Raw genomic sequence first — 23,282 nt, forward strand, 5'->3', positions numbered from 1 at the left:
AGGCAAGCTCCAGATCTCGGAGAAAACCCACGCGGGAGAACGTACAGACTCCTTACAGACAGTGCCCGTAGTCGGGATCGAACCTGGGTCTCCGGCGCTGCATTCGCTGTAAGGCAGCAACTCTACCGCTGCGCCACCTTGCTGCCCCCATGAAAACAGGCCCTTCGGCCCCCGATTCCGCGCCGACCAGTGGCCCCCGTACACTGGTTGTATCCTAGACATTAGGGACCATTTAGAGAAGCCAATTAACCTACAAATCTGAACATCTTTGGAGTGTGGGAGGAAACAGGAACACCCAGAGAACCATGCGATCAGGCAGGGAGAACGTACAAACTCCGTACACACAGCACCCCGTAGTCAGGGTTGAAGCCGGGCCTCAGGAGCTGTAAGGCAACAACTCTACCGCTGTGCCACCGTGCTGCCTGGAGCAACACCTCGAGCACCATAGCAAGGCCGGCAGATCATTGTCTTTGAGCCTCTGGAGCTTGCCTGATAAGACTTTTTAAAACTCCAGTCAGGACACTTTACGTCCTTGTCGTCCACCCTGGGCAGAACTGGCAAAGTTTGCAGCAAAGCGTCAGCTAAGGTACTCTGAAGCACCAATTGGCACTTTTATAGACAATAGACAATACGTGCAGGAGGAGGCCATTCGGCCCTTCGAGCCAGCACCACCATTCAATGTGATCATGGCTGATCATTCTCAATCAGTACCCCGTTCCTGCCTTCTCCCCATACCCCCTGACTCCGCTATCCTTAAGAGCTCTATCTAGCTCTCTCTTGAATGCATTCAGAGAACTTGCCTCCACTGCCTTCTGAGGCAGAGAATTCCACAGATTTACAACTCTCTGACTGAAATGTTTTTCCTCATCTCCGTTCTAACTGGCCCACCCCTTATTCTTAAACTGTGGCCCCTGGTTCTGGACTCCCCCAACATTGGGAACATGTTTCCTGCCTCTTACGTGTCCAACCCCTTAATAATCTTATATGTTTCGATAAGATCCTCGCTCATCCTTCTACATTCCAGTGTATACAAGCCTAGCCGCTCCAGTCTTTCAACATACGACAGTCCCGCCATTCCGGGAATTTGATTGTTGGAGTTGACATACGAAAGAATTCTGACCTTAATTTCACTTTCTTGAATTTACGTGACACTTGACTGTATTTTAAGCTGTTGTGTCCACCTTGTGACTCAAGGGTGGAATTTTGATGCTACAATCGATTGGAAAAATAATTCCTTTCAGGAAGTGCGGTGTCATTTAATCTGAGTGGGCCGTGCGTATTATGCTTCAATTTGCTGCAGCTTAAAAGGAAAATAAATCAGCAGAAGATCAACTGGTACTAAAACATTCTCGACAGCCACCAAAAATACCCCAGCATTGGCCTGCGGTGAGAGCGAAAATGCAGAGGCAACGACGGGCAGCAGAATGAGGTGGCAGGCAGCGGCAGATACAGCGCAGAAACAGGCCCTTCGGCCCGCCGAGTCCATGCCGACCAGCGATCCCCGCACATCAACACCAGGGAGAAATTTTACAATTATACCAAGCCAATTATCCGGCAAACATGTACGTCTTAGGAGCGTGGGAGGAAACCGCAGATCCCGGAGAAAACCCACGCGGGTCACGGGGAGAACGTACAAACTCCGTGCAGACAGCACCCGTAGTCGGGATCGAACCCGGGTCCCTGGCGCTGTGAGGCAGCAACTCTACCGCTGCTCCCGTATAGCATAGATATCGGGTAGGATTGATTGAGAGGGTTCTGGACCAAATGCAGGAAAATGGAGTGCAGGAGGCTGCTTCCCGATGTAAGGCCTTTTAATAAATCATCATGTTCGATAGATTCACCACTGATCTAGTTTAGTTTTCGTTTAGAGATACAGCACGGAAACAGGCCCTTCGGCCCACCGGGTCCGCGCCGACCAGCGATCCCCGCACACTAACACTATTCTACACCCACTAGGGACAATTTTTACATTTACCAAGCCAATTAACCTGCACGTCTTTGAGCTGTTTTATTTTGTGTCTGTGTCTACGTGAGTAAAGGTAACTCAGCGGGACAGGCAGCATCTCTGGAGAGAAGGAATGGGTGACGTTTCGGGTCGAGACTCTTCTTCAGACTGATGTCAGGGGAGTGGGCGGGAAAGAGATAGAGTGTTGTCGGAGACAGGAAGACTAGTGGGCGAACGGGGTAGGGATGGATAGAGAGAGAAAGCAACGGCTAATTGAAGTTAGAGAAGTCAATGTTCATACCGCTGGGGTGTAAACTACCCAAGCGCAATATGAGGTGCTGTTCCTCCAATTTGTGCTGGGCCTCACTCTGACAATGGAGGAGGCCCAGGACAAGAAAGGTCACATTGGGAATAGGAGGGGGAGTTAAAGTGCTGAGCCAACGGGAGATCAGGTAGGTTAACGCGGACTGAGCGGAGGTGTTCAGCGAAGCAATCGCCGAGCCTGCGCTTGGTCTCACCGATATACAGGAGTTGAAACCTGGAACAGTGGATACAGTAGATGAGGTTGGAGGAGGTGCAAGTGAACCTCTGCCTCACTTGAAAAGACTGTTGGGGTCTTTGGATGGAGTCGATGGGGGAGGTATAGGGACAGGTGTTGCATCTCCTGCGGTTGCAGGGGAAAGTACCTGGGGGTGGTTTGGGTGGGAAGGGACGAGTTGGCCAGGGAGTTGCGGAGGGAACGGTCTCTACGGAAAGCAGACAGGAGTGGGGATCTCATTGGAGGTGGCAAAGATTGTGGAGGATTATATGCTGTGTGCGACGGCTGATGAGGTGGAAGGGGAGGACACGGGGGACTCTGTCTTTGTTATGAATGGGGGGAGGGGGAGCAAGAGCGGAGCTGCGGGATATCCAGGAGAACCTAGTGGGAGCCTCATCTATAATGGAAGAGGGGAACTGTTCCCTAAAGAATGAGGACATCTCCAATGACCTGGTATGGAAAACCTCATCCTGGGCGCAGATGCGGTGTAGACGGAGGAATTGATAGTAGTGGAGAGAGTCTTTAAATCTCTCCTATCTGAGTAAAGTCAGATATAGGGTATGGGTAAAGCACAAAATTGCCTCCTACATTGGGCCAGCATGGTCTGCAAGGACAAGGTGGGCTGAAGGGCCTCTATGCTGAATAAGCTCTCTCAAGTTGGCCATTTGACCCTTCAGTTTCTCTGTCCTTCAGATTTCCTATCTGCATTTCCCTCCAAATGCGAATTTAATTTAATTCTTCCATCACTCATAGCCTCAGTATTAAATGATGTTCCTTTAGGAAGGAGATGAGGAGGAATTAATTGAGTCAGAAGTTGGTGAATCTGTGGAATCCATTGCCTCTGAAGGCTGTGGAGGCCAAGTCAATGGATATTTTTAAGGCAGAGATAGATAAATTCTTGATTAATACGGGTGTCAAGGGTTAGAAGCTTATAATTTTTTTAAAGGATTGGACAGGCTAGATGCAGGAAAAAGTGTTCCAGATGTTGGGGGAAGTCCAGAACCAGGTGTCACAGTTTAAGAATAAGGGGTAGTAAGGCCATTTAGGACTGAGATGAGGAAAAACTTTTTCAGTCCGAGAGTTGTGAATCTGTGGAATTCTCTGCTGCAGAAGGCAGTGGAGGCCAGTTCACTGGATGTTTTCAGGAGGGAGTTAGATTTAGCTCTTAGGGCAAAAGGAATCAAGGGATATGGGGAAAAAAAGCAGGAACGGGGTACAGATCATATTGAATGGTGGTGCTGGCTTGAAGGGCCGAATGGTCTGCTCCTGCACCTATTTTTCTATGTTTCTGTTATGGGGAAAAGGCAGGAGAATGGGGTTAGGAGGGAGAGACAGATCAGCCGTGATTGAATGGTGGAATAGACTTGATGGGACGAATGGCCTAATTCTGTTCCTATCACTTATGAACTTGAGAACAGTCAAAATCCTGCACTCCCAAACATTTCTAGATCACTTGCAAACTTTTTTGTGAATATAGATCCTAAGTAGAAAGTTAATCTGCCCTTTCAGTGCTCCCTTTTAATAAAATCCCCCGTCCATGGCCATAAGGAGCTTACATTTGTCTTTACTAATCATTTTCTCTTATCTATAGAAGCTTTTACAGTCAGTTTATGTTTTCTGTAAGCTTACGTATATACTTTATTTTCTCTTCCCAACTAATCCCTTTGTCTTCCTGTGCTAGTCCTTGGATCCAACACGAGCTCTACTAGCTCCCTACTGTAGAAAGCATTTTATCAGGACGCATCACAGCTTGGTTTGGGAACAGCTCCATCCAAGACGGCAAGGAATTGCAGAGAATTGTGGACGCAGCCCAGACCGTTGCACAAACAAACCTCCCTTCTATTGACTCCATCTACACCTCACGCTGCCTCGGCAAGGCCAGCAGCATAATCAAGGACCAGTCGCACTCTGGCCACTCCCTCTTCTCCCCTCTCCCATCGGGCAAAAGGTACAGAAGTGTGAAAACGCACACCTCCAGATTCAGGGACAGTTTCTTCCCAGCTGTTATCAGGCAACTGAACCATCCTACCACAACCAGAGAGCGGTCCTGAGCTACTATCTACCTCGTTGGAGACCCTCAGACTATCTTTGACTTTACTTTACTGGCTTTACCTTGCACTAAACGTTTACTGGCTTTACCTTGCACTAAACGTTATTCCCTTCATTATGTATCTGTACACTGTGAATGGTTCGATTGTAATCATGTATTTTCTTTCTGCTGACTAGTTGGCAAACAACAAAAGCTTTTCACTGTACCTCGGTACACGTGACAATAAATTCAACTCAATAAACTGGTCTCAACTCAATCCACTTTGGTTTGGCCTCTGTAAAATGAAGTCATAGATAATTCGAGATTTACTCCAATTGCAATTTCCTGTTCAATGCCATCCCCTGCATCACTGCTATAGTTTGTCGGTCTGGATTCAAGTCCTCCTGGTGTGTTGCAGAGTTCACAGCACCACTGATGATAGTAGGGTTGACAACTTTCTCACTCCCAAATAAGGGACAAAAGGTGACGTCACCGCCCCGCGCCCCACGTGACCTCACCCAGCCAGCGGCCACGTGCTCCCGCTCCACCAATGGTGGCCGCCCGGGCTGGGAGGCGGGTTGCTATGCAACCTCCGTTAGGGACTACACTGTCCGGGCCTACAGCGGCCTATACTGTCCGGGCCTACAGCGGCCCCCGGGCCTCGGAGTGTCCGGGCCTACAGCGCTCCCCCCCCGGGTCTAATACGGGACAAGGGTGGTCTGGTATGGGACAAACCAATTTAGAGATGTCCCGGCTAATACAGGATAGTTGGCAACCCTAGATGCAAGGTATCATGCATTACTGGGCAGGCTACTTGAAATGAAGTTACTAAATACACATAGCCAACACCAATGGTTAGAAACAAAGCGCTGGGGTAACTCAGTGGGTCAGGAAGCATCTCTGGAGAAATAGGATGGGTGATGTTTCGGGTCGGGACCCTTCTTCAGACTGAGAGTAGAGGTGCGGGAACTGGAGGTAGGAAAAGGACAGAACAAGAGAAGGCCTCGAAGGCAGCAACTCTACTGCTGCGCCACCGTGCCGCTCCGAAGCATTTCCATTGAGAAAAAATGAAAGATAAATCACAGCACTATTTTGGTCAAACAACCCAAACTGAGGATTATTAAAACAATAAAGGTGAAGTGCAGTTGCTGGTTTATACCACGGATCGACACAAAGTGCTGGATCAACTCAGTGGGTCAGTCGGCATCTCATAAGGTCATAAACGATAGGAGAAGAATTAGGCCATTCGGCCCGTCAAGTCTCATCCGCCACTCAATCGTGGCTGATCCATCTCTCCCTCCTAACCAAAGATACTAGAGGAACAAGATGGACCACTCCGTTGAAATCGCCTATACTGAAGTGTAGTACGCAAAGGAACCATTTTATTAAGCAAAAGTTCGCTATGCTTCTCGCAGTGTAATCAGTGTTTTGGGGGAACAGTATGTGTGATGATACCATTAAAATGCAGAATATATCTCATCTATCAATTCACAGGTTTTTGTTATTTTTCTTTTAAAACGTTTCTGCAAGTTTCTGCCTACTAAAATGGCGCCGTGACGTTCTACGGTTTTTAGGGTCGAGTGGTCCATCTTGTTCCTCTAGTATCTTTGCTCCCAACCCCATTCTGCCTCCTCCCAACGACCCCTGGCACCCGTACTAATCTGGAATCGAGCTATCTCTGCCGTGGAAATATCCAAGGGTCGGGACCCTTCTTTAGATTCTTCTTCAGATCTTTAAGGCAACGCAGTCGGACCTCTTTCAACAAAGGAATGGCTGTGGTTCACAAACAGAGTCTCTGAGGCCCCTGTGCAGCCGGCAGACCTCAGCATTGCCCTTTAGCCACTCAACCTAATTCCAAGAAAGGAGAAAACAACAAAAAAAAAGGGGACGTATGTTTGTGTTTGATTTGTTCGCAGCGACTTCATGGGTGTTCTGATTCCGCCCTTTGCCAGACATCTGAGGGCTTGCAAAAGTCCAGCTGGAGGCACAGAGTAACGAGCTGTGGCGGGGGAAAGTTGGCATTCTGCCCTCTTTTAGAGATCAGCTAATGGGACACTCACTCTGTGCTGATAGATCAAGGGGAGCCTGACATCAGACTCTCGTAGCCTGAAATGACTTGAATCCTGTATTAGCGAAAGATCCTGTTCACATAACCGGTTTATTGGCGAAAGGATTGGGTTTAATGGAATTGCTATTGACAGCCATTTGGGGAAAAGCAGCATTAAACACATTGATTTTTTTCTTGCGCGGTTCGCAAATCTTGCACGCACAGCATTGGAAATGGGCATGGCTTTGCTCCATTAACACAGGTTGCTGATCAATAGGTACTCTGCAAAGCAAGGTTGTGGTGAGGCGTAGGTCAGTGCATTAACACACTGCGTCATTCTCTATTTCGTAGTGCTGGGTTTGACGGCTGAAAAATTGGAAGCTCTGGAACTCTTCCACAGAAGGCATTTTATCGGGAAGCATCACTGCACGATTTGGGAACAGCTCCATCCAAGACCCCAAAGAAATTGCGGAGCGTTGTGGACGCAGCCCGGACCATCGCGCAAACCAACCACACTTCCATGGACACCGTCTACACCTCACGCTGCCTCGGCAAGGCCAGCAGCATAATCAAGGACCAGTCTCACCCCGGCCATTCCCTCTTCTCCCCTCTCCCATCGGGCAAGTGGTACAGAAGTGCGAAAACGCACACCTCCAGATTCAGGGACAGTTTCCTCCCAGCTGTTATCAGACAACTTAACCATTCTATCAACAATTGATTGATAACGGTCCTGAGCTATTATCTACCTCATTATTCAGTTCAGTTTAGTTCATTGTCATGTGTACTGAGGTGCAGTGAAAAGCTTTTGTTGTGAGCCATTTATAATTAGAGACCCTTGGACTGTCTTTAATTGGACTTTATCTTGCACTAAAAGTTATTCCCTTTACCCTGTACAGATACAGCTTAATTGTAATCATGTATAGTCTTTCCTCTGACTGGTTTGCACGCAACAAAAGCTTTTCACCGTATCTCGGTACACGTGACAATAAACTAAACTGAACTAAAACAAAACGAAACTTTTAAAGTTTTAAACGTTTAAAGTGGTGATTTTGGCGCAGGGATTGCAAGGGTTAACGGGTGCATTGGCCAGATTTGCATTCCTTGGAGGGCAGGAGGAAGGTCACAGGGTCATCTGTTGTTGAGGTATTTAAGACGATTGAAGGATTTGACAGGAGAGCTTAAAACTATTTCCTCTGGTCCAGAATGCAGAGAAAGAGAAAATAACAAAATTAGAACCGAGCTGTTTCGTCATAAAATGCACGGTGGAATTTATGATTCAGGGGGAAGGGTGGGTTCAAAAGCAAATTTCAGAATAGATTTAAAGAGTTATGTTGGTCAACAAAGACCCATGGAATCTTGGTGGGTAAACAAAGTTAAATCCAGTCATGATTCAATTTAAAGGTCGTGCAGGTTAAAGTAATCAAAATGGCTGACAGTGCTCTTTGTATCTCAGCCACTGAAATGTCGCAATATTGCATTAAAAATGTAGCCGGAGAGTGAAAGGCGAGTTTGGATTTAGTGCACAGTTGGGGAAAATCGCATGGACTTACAAGTGAGCGAGCAAGAGTTGGCAATAAGTAAGTTAAAAATAGCTTAACAGAATCTTTAGAAGAATGAGGGGGGAGCCTTCTGGAACCATGATACAGAGAGCAGGTCTGTGCGGTGAACTTTGGTAACTTTGTCGGCGCCGAAACGTGGCGACACGTGTGTATTGCCGAGGTGAGTTTAATTTAGTTTCGTTTAGTTTTAGAGATACAGCGTGGAAACAGGCCCTTCGGCCTACCGACTCCACACCGACCCCCGCACATTAACACAAGCCTACACGCACTAGGGACAATTTACATTTATACCAAGTGTACAAACCCAAGCCAATTAACCTAAAGACCTGCACGTCTTTGGAGTGTGGGAGGAAACCGAAGGTCGCAGAGAAAACCCGCACAGGTCACGGGGGAGAAACGTACAAACTCCGTCGAGACTGCACCCGTGGTCAGGATGGAACTCAGATCTCTGGCTCTGCAAGTGCTGTAAGGCAGCAGCTCTACCGCTGCGCCACCGTGCCGCCCGCATGGCCCCCCGATTCTGCGCCGACCAGCGACCCCCGTACCTAGTTATGTGTGACAATAAAGATTCACTGAATTGACTTGAATCACTGAATGACTTGACGGCAAGCAAGGAAGATCAGGAAGGTGGCACCAGCGACCCGGGTTCCATCCTCCCTTCCACTGTTGATTGTGTGGAATTTGAGTGTTCTCCTGTGACCGCGTGGGTTTTCTCCGGGTACTCTGGTTTTCTGCGGTGCTGGTTTGTAGGTTAATTGGTCTCCGTAAAATTTTCCCAGGATGCGTAGAGAGTGGATGAGAAAGTTGGACAACATAACTTTGCGGTGGGGCAGGGGTAGAGTTGCTGCCACACAGCACCAGAGACCCTGGTTCGATCCTGACCATGGGTGGTGTCTGTACGGAGTTTGTACGATCTCCCTGTGACCTGCGTGCGTTTTCTCTGGGCGCTCCGGATTCCTCCCACCACTCACTGGGGTGCGGGTTTGTAGGGGAGTGGATGAGAAAGTGGGATAACGTGGAATTAGCGATCGATGGTTAGCGTGGACTCTGTGGGACGAAGGGCCGGTCCCCCCATGCTGAATTTTTAAACTAAATAGAGGAACATTCCAATATCCTAGCCCCCTCTGGGCCACCCCATTGGACCTTATCATAACCTTAAACCCCTCTATCTGGCCCCTTGCCTTGGCCTTCTCTTTTCTTCTTTAACAGGAAAGACACAAATTTGTTCGGTTTTTAATAGACAATAGACAATAGGTGCAGGAGGAGGCCATTCGGCCCTTTGAGCCAGCACCGCCATTCAATGTGATCATGGCTGATCATTCTCAATCAGTACCCCGTTCCTGCCTTCTCCCCATACCCCGTGACTCCGCTATCCTTAAGAGCTCTATCCAGCTCTCTCTTGAATGCATTCAGAGAACTGGCCTCCACTGCCTTCTGAGGCAGAGAATTCCACAGATTCACAACTCTCTGACTGAAAAAGTTTTTCCTCATCTCCGTTCTAAATGGCCTACCCCTTATTCTTTAACTGTGGCCCCTTGTTCTGGACTCCCCCAACATTGGGGACATGTTTCCTGCCTCTAACGTGTCCAACCCCTTTATAATCTCATACGTTTCGATAAGATCTCCTCTCATCCTTCTAAATTCCAGTGTATACAAGCCTAGTCGCTCCAGTCTTTCAACATATGACAGTCCCGCCATTCCGGGAATTTACCTAGTAAACCTACGCTAACTATGCCAGGCACTGCGGGACGGTGGCGCAGTGGTAGTGTTGCTGCCTTACAGCGCCAGAGACCCGGGTTCGATCCCAACCATGGGTGTTGTCTGTACAGAGTTCTGTACGTTCTCCCCGTGACCTGCGATGGTTTTCTCCGAGGTCTTCCGTTTTCGTTTCACTCGCCAAAGACGTACAGGTTTGTAGGTGAATTGGCTTGGTATAAATGTAAATTGTCACTAGTGTGTGTGTGTGTGTGTGTGTGTGTGTGTAGGATAGTGTTAGTGTGCGAGGGGGGACGGACGGATTGCTAGTCGGTGTGGACTCGGTGGGCTGAAGGGCCTGTTTTCGCGCTGTATCTCTAAAACTAAAAACTAAAGCTGAGCCACTTGTATTACTGTGATTACACGCTTCCCAGCACTGAGCCATTCAGCTACAAGCCACATGGGAGAGATTGGTGCAGTTCCATGCTGATGAAAAGCTGAATTGTTTTTACATGAGGCGTACGAGACTGGAGCGGTCCCTTGAGGCAGACAATTACCTTGCGCTCCTCTTTAAAGTGGTCGGCAGCTGTTGTGAAATGCGGGACGGTGTTCTTACAGTGAGGACACCCTAGAACGAAAAATAATGAAAGAGCTGTTCAATTATCACATTGGTCACAAAAGTGAGAGCTTGATCTGTCAGGTTAAGATAAAGTGATTGAAGAAAAGTGACGGAGACAATTAAAAAAATGAAGCTTGTATTGGGTGGCGCAGCGGTAGAGTTGCTGCCTTCCAGTGCCAGAGACCTGCGTTCGATCCTGTCTCCCGCTGTCTCTAGTTCATGTTCATAACTCCGCTGCCCGTCTACTCACCCACTCACCGATCCGTGACCATATCACCCCCGTCCTTTACAAGCTCCACTGGCTCCCCATCCCCCAGAGAATCCAGTACAAAATCCTCCTCATGACCTACAAAGCCCTCCATAACCTGGCCCCATCCTACCTGAATGACCTCCTCCACAGGCACACTCCCACCTGCACCCTCCGCTCTGCTGCTGCCAACCTTCTGTTCCCCCCCCCCCATCCGGACCAAACTCAGATCCTGGGGGGACAGGGCTTTCTCCATCGCTGCTCCCACCCTCTGCAACTCACTACCCCAAACCGTCAGAGACTCCTCCTCACTCACCACATTCAAAACATCACTGAAGTCTCACCTGTTCAGCACTGCCTTCAACCACTGACCGTCACCTCACCTTCTGTCTCCTTTTTCTGTTCGTTTACTTATTTATCTATTTATTTTCTTCTCTATGTTCTAGTAATCCCTGTAAAGCGTCTTTGAGTGTTTGAAAAGCGCTATATAAATGTAATGCATTATTATTATTATTATTATAATAATCTTCTGTCAATCTCCTCCACCACACACTCTACACTGACAAACTGCATTACTGAAATAAAATCTTGGCTTCAATCAAACTTCCTCAAACTCAATTGCAACAAATCTGAAATCATCATCATTGGTCCAAAAATGCTCACCAAATCCACCCAAAACTTCATCCTCAACATTGATGGTCTCCCAGTATCCACCTCACCTCACATCCGGAATCTTGGAATCATCCTTGATCAAACCCTCTCCTTCGACAAACACATCAAACACATCACAAAGACAGCCTTCTTCCACCTCAAAAACATTGCCCGTCTCCGTCCATCCCTCTCCTCCACAGCTGCAGAAACCCTCATCCACGCCTTCATCACCTCCCGTCTGGACTACTGCAACAGCCTCCTCTATGGCGCACCCTCAAAAATCATCAATAAACTTCAATACATTCAAAACTCCGCTGCCCGTCTACTCACACACACCTCGATCCGTGACCATATCACCCCCGTCCTTTATAAACTCCACTGGCTCCCCATCCCCCAGAGAATCCAGTACAAAATCCTCCTCATAACCTACAAAGCCCTCCATAACCTGGCCCCATCCTACCTGACCGACCTCCTCCACAGGCACACTCCCACCTGCACCCTCCGCTCTGCCGCTGCCAATCTCCTATCCCCCCACATCCGGACTAAACTCAGATCCTGGGGGGACAGGGCTTTCTCCATCGCTGCTCCCACCCTATGGAACTCACTACCCCAAACCGTTAGAGACTCCCCCACACTCACCACATTCAAAACATCGCTGAAGTCTCACCTGTTCAGTACTGCCTTCAACCACTGAAGGTCACCTCACCTACTGTCTCCTTTCTCTGTTCATTTATTTATTTACTTATTTATCTATTTATTAATTTCCCTATGTTCTCAAAATCTCTGTAAAGCGTCTTTGAGTATATGAAAAGCGCTATATAAATAAAATGTATTATTATTATTATTATTATTATAAGGCATAGGAGCAGAATTAGGCCATTCGGCCCATGGGGCCTACTCCGCCATACAATCATGTCTGATCTATCTCTCCCTCTCAACCCCATTCTCCTGCCTTCCCCCGTAACCCCTGACACCGACTAATCAAGAAACTGTCAGTCTGTGCCTTAAAAATACCCATTGACGTGGCCTCCACAGCCGTCTGTGGCAATGAATTCCACAGATTCACCACCCTCTGACTGAAGAAATTCCTCCATTTCCTTTCTAAAGGCACGTCCTTTCGTTCGGAGGCTGTGGCCTCTGGTCCTAGACTCTCCCACAAGTGGAAACATCCTCTCCACATCCACTCTATCCAGGCCTTTCATCATTCGGTAAGTTTCAGTGAGGTCAGCCCTCATCCTACCAAACTCCAGAGAGTACAGGCCCAGTGGCGTCAAACGCTCATCATATGTTAACCCATTCTTTCCTGGATTCATTCTTGTAAATCTCATCTGGACTCTCTCCAACAACAGCACATCCTTCCTCGGATCTAGGGGCCCAAAGCTGCTCACAATACTCCAAATGCAATTTGACCAGTGCCTTATAAAGCCTCAGCATTACATTCCTGTTTTTATATTCTCGTCTTTGCTTCTACATTCTTCCCGTGTCCGCCTAATATTTTCTCCGGGTGCTCCGGTTTCCTCCCACACTTCACAGACGTACAGATCCGTAGGTTGATTGGCATCAGTAAAAAAAAACAACTGTGATTTGTCCCTGATGTGCAGAATAGTGGTGATCGCTGGCCACAAATTCACAAGTTACAGAAGTAGAATCAGGCCATTCAGCCCATCGAGTCTACTCCGCCATTCAATCATCACTGATCTCTGCCTCCTGATCCCATTTTCCCGCCTTCTCCCCGTAACCCTTGACACCCGTTCTAATCAAGAATTTGTCTATCTCTGCCTTAAGACAGGTGGGCTCGATGGGCCGAAGGGCCTGTTTCTGTCTTGCATGTCAAAGTCCAGAGTTCTCTCTTCCCAAACTAGTGGCATTACAAAGAACCAAATATAAAACCGCATTTGTTCTGTCAATGTTATTGTGATCCGATTGCTTCAAGCATAATCCTCTTATCCCAAACATTTATGCATGGGAATAATTCTGATGTGACATTTCTGAAACAAGTCATTTTCAGTCCCTGGCACTGTGTGTGTGCGTGGCATTACCAGAATTAATCGGATGTGACATTGATTCCTGTCTGTACACATCTTCAGAATCCATAATTGTGGACAACAACAAAGACACAAAATGTGTCTCCCTTTATTCCTTGCTCTTCCACGTGCCGATCTAAAAACTCTTGAACATCAATATCGTGTCTGCCTCCACCACCACCCCTGGCAGTGCGTTCCCGGTCCCCATGACTCTCAGTGTAAAAGGCTTCCCCTGCACATCGCCATTAAACTATCCCCCTGCCACCTGACAGCTACGAACTTGATGCTTGCTGGAGCAATCCTACACTTGTATGTATCAATGTCCTGCATAGCATGGTTTATTGAACATGTTCAGGATTAATTGGTCTGTCCCAATGAACCAATGTCTAGTTGGCCACTTAATCATGGAAAAATAGGTGCCATTCGGCCCTTCGAGCCAGCACCGCCATTCAATATGATCGTGGCTAATCATCTAAAATCAGTACCCCTTTCCTGTTTTTGCCCCATATCCCTTGATTCCTTTAGTCCTAAGAGCTAAATCTAACTCTCTCTTCAAAACATCCAGTGAATTGGTCTCCACTGCCTTCTGTGGCAGAGAATTCCACAGATTCCCAACGATCTCTGGGTGAAGAAGTTTTTTTTTCCTCATCTCAGTCGTAAATGGCCTACCCCTTAGTCTGAAACTCTGACTCCTGGTTCTGGACTCCCCCAACATTGCCATTTTGGGATCAGGGTCATGGTCCTTCAATGCATCACTTCTTGGGCCTGAATGATCCGCATATGCCTCTATGACCATAAATGAATGTAGTATCCTGGTACCGCCTGGCCCCAATGGCTTCAGACATCATTCACACCTCCTTCACATCAGGTGGCAAGACAAAATTCCCAAAACAGAGGTCTTGGAACGGGCCGGAATCCCCAGCGTCCACACCCTCCTACGGAAAACCCAAGCCAGATGGGCAGGCCATGTTGTCAGAATGCCCGAGAGTCGACTGCCAAAACAGATTCTGTATGGAGAACTGTGTCAGGGCAAGCGCTCAGTAGGAGGACAGAAGAAACGGTTTAAGGACTGCCTCAAAGTGTCCCTCAAAGACTCGGACATCAACCTCAGCACTTGTGAGTCTCATGCTCTGGACCGTCCAACCTGGCGTAGCAAGCTCACCACAGGAGCCCGTGCAGCAGAGAACAGACGCACTGCAGAGGCCCAGAGGAAACGCACCGCGCACAAGGCCCGGGCTACCTCCACTTCCACTGCAGCACCCATCCACTTGTGTCCTACGTGTGGGCGTGCCTTCCGGGCCCGGATTGGCCTCACCAGTCACTTCCGGACCCACAGTCACCAATCCTCCAACTGAAAGTGAAGTCATGGTCATCTTCAAACCCGAAGGACGAACAACAACAGGAGGGAGAGACTGATCAGCCATGATTGAATGGCAGAGTAGACAATGGGCCGAGTTGCCTAATTCTGCTCCTATCACTTATCTTCTTATGATTCTCCTGCCCATAACCCCTGCGCCAGTACTAATCAAGAATCTATCTCTGCCTTAAAAAAATATCCATTGACGGCCTCCACAGCCTTCTGTTGAAACGAATTCCACAGATTCACCACCCTCGGACTAAAGGAATTCCTCCTCAACTCCTTCCTAAAGGAACGTCCTTTTATTCTGGGGCTCCACTTCCACGCTATCCAAGCCTTTCATTGTTGTGATGTTTGAGATTCAGCAGAAACAGCAAGTAAATAGTCACAAACATGACAACGACTAGAGGCAGGAAACATGTTCCCGATGTTGGGGGAGTCCAGAACCAGGGGCCACAGTTTAAGAATAAGGGGTAGGCCATTTAGAACAGAGATGAGGGAAAACCTTTCCACTCAGAGGGTTGTAAATCTGTGGAGTTCTCTGCCTCAGAAGGCAGTGGAGGCCGATTCTCTGGATGCTTTGAAGAGAGAGTTAGATAGAGCTCTTAACGATAGCGGAGTCAGGGGGTATGGGGAGAGGGCAGGAATGGGGTACTGATTGTGAATGATCAACCATGATCACATTAGTATAAGAAAATAACTGCAGATGCTAGCACAAATCGAAGGTATTTATTCACAAAATGCTGGAGTAATTCAGCAGGTCAGGCAGCATCTCAGACTGAAGAACCATGATCACATTGAATGGCGGTGCTGGCTCGAAGGGCCAAATGGCCTACTCCTGCACCTATTTATTCACAAAATGCTGGAGTAACTCAGCAGGTCAGGCAGCATCTCAGGAGAGAAGGAATGGGTGACGTTTCAGAAGAAGGGTCTCGACCCGAAACGTCACCCATTCCTTCTCTCCTGAGATGCTGCCTGACCTGCTGAGTTACTCCAGCATTTTGTGAATAAATACCTTCGATTTGTACCAGCATCTACAGTTATTTTCTTACACTCCTGCACCTATTGTCTATTGACTGAGTGGAGTAGACCATCACTTGCAGAGTGTAACACAGCACCAAACAGAAACACAAAGAGGAAATTTGGATCACTTCTGATGGGAACTGCCAACCTGAATAATCCTGGCCAATATGCAATAGTCTGAATTATCAGTTCACGCGGTGTTTTACATTCATATTACAACGATCCAGACTATAGAAACCAGCGCACGCTGCCAATGGAGACTTTACTTCTTCAAACTCTTTGGACCAAGTGCCAAGTCTGTGTTGTTTTGAGCTGTAATCCCTACAATTTGTAATCCATGGTGATGAAAAGACAGAAAATGGCGCCGCTCTCGGCTCCACATGGAGTCTTAGAATCGTAGAAATTTATGGCACAGGAAGGGGACTGGCCAGCAATCCAAGCTGCCGGGCAAATAAGGAGCTATTTATGCAGAGTCAGACAGCCGAGGCAGATCGCAGATTTGACTGGTAATTAGTCACCTCAGGGAAGGCACCACAATATCTGCTCTGTGGCCTCAGAATTAACGAGGAATTGCCAGACTACAATTGTTTCTGAAAGATAGAGCCGTAGAGTGTTACTGTGTGGAAACAGGCCCCTTCGGCCCAACTTGCCCACACCGGCCAGAAGATTTCCCATCTACATTATTCCAACCTACCTGCGTTTGGCCCATATCCCTCTAAACCTGTCCTATCCATGTACCTGTCTAAATGTTTCTTAACTGTACATGTACCTGTCTAAATGTTCTGCAGTATCACATGAGACTTTGAGGATAAATGCTGGCTCAGAATAAGATGAGTATGTCATGGTTGAAAATGCACTGGCTGTTTTCATTTAGAAGGCAGTCATAGTATCGGAGACAGGCCCTTCAGCGCAACTCATTCTTGCCCCATCTAACCTAGTCCAATTGACCCATATCCCTCTACAATAGACAAAAGGTGCAGGAGGAGGCCATTCGGCCCTTCGAGCCAGCACCGCCATTCAATGTGAAAACGAGAGATCAAAGGGGACAGACGCCTGCGGTTCCATGTTTTTACCTCGTTCAATAGCGAGCTGGGGTCACGAGTCAGCATCAAGAACAGCTGGCTCAGGACTCAGAGACTAATTACTGGAGTGCAGGGCTCGGCACAGATCACCGGGTCAAACTCAAAAGCAACCTTCTCTGCCCGCTGAAGATCACTTGGATTTGAGCCACTGAGCCATAGAACAAAATAATAACCGTGTCTTTGAGTGAACGTGGTGTTTCTGGACTAGGCTCTGCTTTGAGACAATGTATTTGCCGTAGCACATAAGGTCATAAGTGATAGGAGCAGAGTTAGGCCATTCGGCCCATCAAGTCTACCCAGTCATTCAATCATGGCTGTTCTATCTCTCCCTCCCAACCCCATTCTCCCGCCTTCTCCCCATAGCCCCTGACACCAGCCAAGAATCTATCTGTCTCTGCCTTAAAAATATCCACTGACTTGGCCTCCACTGCTCTCTGTGGCAGAGAATTCCACAGATTCACCACCCTCTGACTAAAGAAATTTCTCCTCATCTCCTTCTTAAAGGGACATCCTTTAATTCTGAGGCTGTGACCTCCAGTCCTGGACTCCCCGATGAGTGGAAGCATCTTCCTCACATCCACTCTTTCCAAGCCTTTCGCTCATCTCCACTGGACATGTCAAAACAAAAATTAGCTCAGTGCGTCGATGGTTTATTCCTTAAAAACGTAATGTGCACATTGTACAACTATTTACACCCCATCACCTCAGCTAGGAAAAATCGCCATCACCTGTACCCACCTATCACTTGGTTCTGCACTGACTCAGTGGGCCAGGCAGCATCTAAGGAGGCGACGTTTCGGGCGGGACCATTCTACCCATTCCAGCAGCTTTTTGTGCATCCACCTATCACTTGCCAATAGACAATAGGTGCAGGAGTAGGTCATTCGGCCCTTCGAGCCAGCACCACCATTCAATGTGATTATGGCTGATCATTCTCAATCAGTACCCCATTCCTGCCTTCTCCCCATACCCCCTGACTCCGATATCCTTAAGAGATCTATCAAGCTCTCTCTTGAATGCATTCAGAGAATTGGCCTCCACTGCCTTCTGAGGCAGAGAATTCCACAGATTCACAACTCTCTGACTGAAAATGTTTTTCCTCATCTCCGTTCTAAATGGCCTACCCCTTATTCTTAAACTGTGGCTCCTTGTTCTGGACTCCCCCAACATTGGGAACATGTTTCCTGCCTCTAACGTGTCCAACCCCTTAATAACCTTATACGTTTCGATAAGATACCCTCTCATCCTTCTAAATTCCAGCGTATACAAGCCTAGTCGCTCCAGTCTTTCAGCGTATGATAGTCCCTCCATTCCGGTAATTAACCTAGTAAACCTACGCTGCACGCCCTCAATAGCAAGAATATCCTTCCTCAAATTTGGAGACCAAAACTGCACACAGTACTCCAGGTGCGGTCTCACTAGGGCCCTGTACAACTGCAGAAGGACCTCTTTGTTCCTATACTCAACTCCCCTTGTTATGAAGGCCAACATTTCATTGGCTTTCTTCACTGCCTGCCAGACTATGCCCAGTGCCCACCTCTTTTCCAGCTCTCCCTCCCCCCTACTCCAATCAGTGTAAAGGAGGATCCTGACCCGAATCTTTGCCTGTCCATTTCCTCTCAGAGACGCTGCCTGACCCGCCGAGTTACTCCAGCATTTTGTGTTTACCTCGGCGTACATCGCCTGGATGTGTATTTTAGATCCCCATTGCTTTGCATTTCACAGCAGCACAGTGGTGCAGCGGTAGAGCCGCTGCCTTAAAGCGCCAGAGACCCGGGGCTGGATCCTGACCACGGGTGCTGTTTGTATGTTCTCCCCGTGACCTGCGCGAGTTTTCTCCCCTGTGCTCTGGTTTCCTCCCACACTCCAGAGACGTGCAGGTTTCTGCTTCTGTAAGAGAAGGGTCATTGTAGTATGGGGGAAGAAAGCTAGAAAAGAGGTAGGGGCAGGACAAAGTCTGGCCGAATGGCCTTTATCCACATGGCATCTCTAAACTAAACTAAAACTAATTTCCTCCACATGCCTGACCTTGAGCCTCCCTGAAGTAGTTTAGTTTAGTTTAGAGATACTGTGCGTAAACAGGCCCTTCGGCCCACTGACTCTGTGCCGACCAGCGATCCCTGCACGTTAACACTATCCTACACGCACTGGGGACGATTTACACTTATACCAAGCTAATTAACCCACAAACCTCTACGTGTCTGGAGTGTGGGAGGAAACCGAAGATCTCGTAGAAAACCAACGCAGGTCACGGGGGGAATGTGCAAACTCCGTACGGACAAGCGCCCGTGGTCAGGATCGAACCCGGGTCTCTGGAGCTGAGAGCGCTGTAAGGCAGCGACAACTCTACCGCTGCCGCCACCGTCCCGCCCCTGGTTATCAAGTCACGGTACGGGGGGGGTAAACCGCCCGGATTTTACCCATGGAGATAAAACGCGCTGTGGAATCGGTGAATCCCCCACTGCTCAGCTTTGCGGCAAGCTAGAAGCAGGGCATCTGTCCGATCAACAGCTCTGAGCCTGTTGCTCGACGCACAAGTGTGGGCATCTCAGCAAACCAAAATTGACCTGACACTCTGCTGGAAGGACGCCCGAATCCTGCAGAGCTGGTGAGTGCTCACACTACACTGTCCGCAGACTGCGGCCAGAGACTATGGTTGCGGACGGTATAATGTGTGCACTCATCAAACAGCCCAGGCATTGTTTCACGACGACAATTTCAAAAAGGGCATCGCTGAAAACAGGGTCCCGAGATCTCTCGCGCGGCACAAAATGAACGGACGTATCACAGGGTCTGTTATTCCCATCCAGAACATCTCATAACCTCCTGATAACCTGCCATGCCCCGCGATGCTCCATGCTTTCAGAAGCTGGGGCCGCGTTCTCCCGCTATGGATGAGGACAATGAGGCGACTGTCAAAAGCAAGCAACACACGCACACTTGTGGCAAGTGTCCCAGTTCCAATAACAAGCGTCAGAACAGAACCTCAGTGACCACAGCCATTTATCATTGAATTAAACGTAGAATCACAGCAGTGAAGAAAATAGGTGTAGGAGTAGGCCATTCGGCCCTTCGAGCCAGCAACGCCATTCAACACGATCATGCCTGATCATCACAGTGAGGAACGTGGGGAATCCACTGTGGTAGATGTTTATGTTAACTTTTATGTAGTTGTGTGTCTTGTTGCTTTTTTTTTTAGTGTGGCTGTATGGTAATTCGAATTTCACTGTGCCTTACAGTGAAACCTTACATGTACCTCACGTTGGTACATTTGCCAATAAACTGACCTTAAATCAGTACCCCTGATGTGTTAGTTTAGTTTAGTCTAGAGATACAGCGCTGTAACAGGCCCTTCGGCCCACCAGGTCCGTGCTAACTTGCGATCCCCGCACATTAACACACTCGGGACAATTTACAATTTTACCAAGCCAATTAACCTACAAACCTGTGTAGGAAGGAACGGCAGATGCTGGTTTAAACCGAAGAAAGACACAAAAAGCTGGAGTAACTCAGCGGGTCAGATTTGAGGAAGGATATTCTTGCTATTGAGGGCGTGCAGCATAGGTTTACTAGGTTAATTCCCGGAATGGCGGGACTGTCGTATGTTGAAAGACTGGAGTGGCTACGCTTGTATACACTGGAATTTAGAAGGATGAGAGGGGATCTTATCGAAACATATAAGATCATTAAGGGGTTGGACACGTTAGAGGCAGGAAACATGTTCCCAATGTTGGGGGAGTCCAGAACAAGGGGCCACAGTTTAAGAATAAGGGGTAGGCCATTTAGAACTGAGATGAGGAAAAACTTTTTCAGTCAGAGAGTTGTGAATCTGTGGAATTCTCTGCCTCAGAAGGCGGTGGAGGCCAATTCTCTGAATGCATTCAAGAGAGAGCTGGATAGAGCTCTTAAGGATAGCAGAGTCAGGGGGTATGGGGAGAAGGCAGGAACGGGGTACTGATTGAGAATGATCAGCCATGATCACATTGAATGGCGGTGCTGGCTCGAAGGGCCGAATGGCCTCCTCCTGCACCTATTGTCTATTGTCTATTGATCAAACCTGGGTCCTAGTCGCTGCAAGGCAGCAACTCTATCGCTGCGCCACCGTGCTGCACTTAGTTTGCATGTACTCAAGAAGGGAAATTAAAGGTTCTATTAAATAAACTCAAAGAGGAGAATAAAATCTCTGATCCTGACGGATTGCATCCATGCAGTTTGAAAGAATCCAAGGAAGACGTAGCAGACACACGACTGTAGAAGTTTAGAAGGATGAGGGGGACTTCATTGAAACTCACAGAATCGTGAAAGGCCTGGATAGAATAGATGTGGAGAGGATGTTTCCACGAGTGGGAGAGTCTAGAACCAGAGGGCACAGCCTCAGAGTACAAGGATGTATCTTTAGAAAGGAGATCTAAGTGTGGTCAGAGTGTGGTAAATCCGTGGGATCCATTGCCACAGATGGCTGCGGTGGCCAAGTTATTGGGTGTGTTTAAAACAGAGGTTTACAGGTTCTTGATTAGCAAGAGTGTCAAAGGTTATGGGGAGAAGGCAGGAGAATGGGGTTGAGAGGGAAAGATAGATCAGCCATGATTGAATGACGTAGTGCACTCGATGGGCCGAATGGCCTAATTCTGCTCCTGTGATTTATGAACTGTATACAGTGCCCTCCATAATGTTTGGGACAAAGACCCATCATTTATTTATTTGCCTCTGTACTCCACAATTTGAGATTTGTAATAGAAAAAATCACGTGGTTAAAGTGCACATTGTCAGATTTAATTAAAGGGTATTTTTATACATTTTGGTTTCACCATGTGGAAATTACAGCAGTGTTTACACATAAACCCCCCATTTCAGGGCACCATAATGTCTGGGACACTTGGCTTCACGGTAGTTTGTTATTGCTCAGGTGTGTTTAAATGCCTCCTTAATGCAGGTTTAAGAGAGTTCTCAGCACCTCGTCTTTCCTCCAGTCTTTCCATCACCTTTTGGAAACATTTATTGCTGTTTGTCAACATGAGGACCAAAGTTGTGCCAATGAAAGTCAAAGAAGCCATTATGAGACTGAGATTCAAGAATAAAACTGTTAAGAGACAACAGCTAAACCTTAGGCTTAGCAAAATCAACTGTTTGGAACATCAGTAAGAAGAAAGAGAGCACTGGTGAGCTTACTAATCGCAAAGGGACTGGCAGGCCAAGGAAGACCTCCACAGCTGATGACAGAAGAATTCTCTCTATAATAAAGAAAAATCCCCAAACACCTGTCCGACAGATCAGAAACACTCTTCAGGAGTCAGGTGTGGATTTGTCAATGACCACTGTCCACAGAAGACTTAATGAACAGAAATACAGAGGCTACACTGCAAGATGCAAACCACAGGTTAGCTGCAAAAATAGGATGGCCAAGTTAGTTTGCCAAGAAGTACTTAAAAGAGCAAGCATAGTTCTGGAAAAAGGTCTTGTGGACAGATGAGAAGAAGATTAACTTCTATCAGAGTGAAGGCAAGTGCAAAGTATGGAGGAGAGAAAGAACTGCCCAAGATCCCAGGCATACCACCTCATCTGTGAAACACAGTGGTGGGGGTGTTATGGCCTGGGCATGTATGGCTGCTGAAGGTACAGGCTCACTTATCTTCATTGATGATACAACTGCTGATGGTTGTAGCATAATGAATCCTGAAGTGTATAGACACATCCTATCTGCTCAAGTTCAAACAAATGCTTCAAAACTCATTGGCCGGCGGTTCATTCTACAGCAAGACAGTGATCCCAAACGTACTGCTAAAGCAACAAAGGAGTTTTTCAAAGTTAAAAAAATGGTCAATTCTTGAGTGGCCAAGTCAATCACCCGATCTGAACCCAATTGAGCATGCCTTTTATGTGCTGAAGAGAAAACTGAAGGGGACTAGCCCCCAAAACAAGCATAAGCTAAAGATGGCTGCAATACAGGCCTGGCAGATCATCACCAGAGAAGACCCCCAGCAACTGGTGATGTCCATGAATCTCAGACTTCAAGCAGTCATTGCATGCAAAGGATATGCAACAAAATACTAAACATGACTACTTTCATCTACATGACATTGCTGTGTCCCAAACATTATGGTGCCCTGAAATGGGGGGGGGGGGGGGGGGGGGGGGACTATGTATAAACACTGCTGTAATTTCTACATGCTGAAACCAAAATGTATAAAAATGGCCTTTATTAAAATCTGACAATGTGCACTTTAACCACATGTGTTTTTTTCTATTATTAAATTAGTTTAGTTTAGGGATACAGCGCGGAAACAGGCCCTTCGGCCCACCGTGTCTGCGCTGACAAGCGATCCCCGTACTCTAACACCATCCTACACACACCAGCGACCATTTACATTTATACCAAGCCAGTTAACCTAAAAACCAGCACGTCTTTGGAGCGTGCGAGGAAACCCGAAGATCTCGAAGAAAACCCACGCAGGTCACGGGGAGAACG

At 47.7% G+C, this 23,282-nt stretch overlaps 1 protein-coding gene across 1 annotated transcript in view; it reads right to left on the minus strand.

The window, feature by feature from the left end:
- Positions 1-23,282, minus strand: part of pdia5 (protein disulfide isomerase family A, member 5) — a 139,752-nt gene that overhangs the window by 19,400 nt on the left and 97,070 nt on the right. Inside the window, exon 16 of the mRNA XM_078404316.1 lies at positions 10,371-10,441. Within this exon, the coding sequence (XP_078260442.1) occupies positions 10,371-10,441 (71 nt within the window). The remainder of the gene's footprint in view (positions 1-10,370; positions 10,442-23,282) is intronic.

This window comes from Rhinoraja longicauda, chromosome 8 (assembly GCF_053455715.1).
Source record: "Rhinoraja longicauda isolate Sanriku21f chromosome 8, sRhiLon1.1, whole genome shotgun sequence".
NCBI lineage: Eukaryota > Metazoa > Chordata > Chondrichthyes > Rajiformes > Arhynchobatidae > Rhinoraja > Rhinoraja longicauda.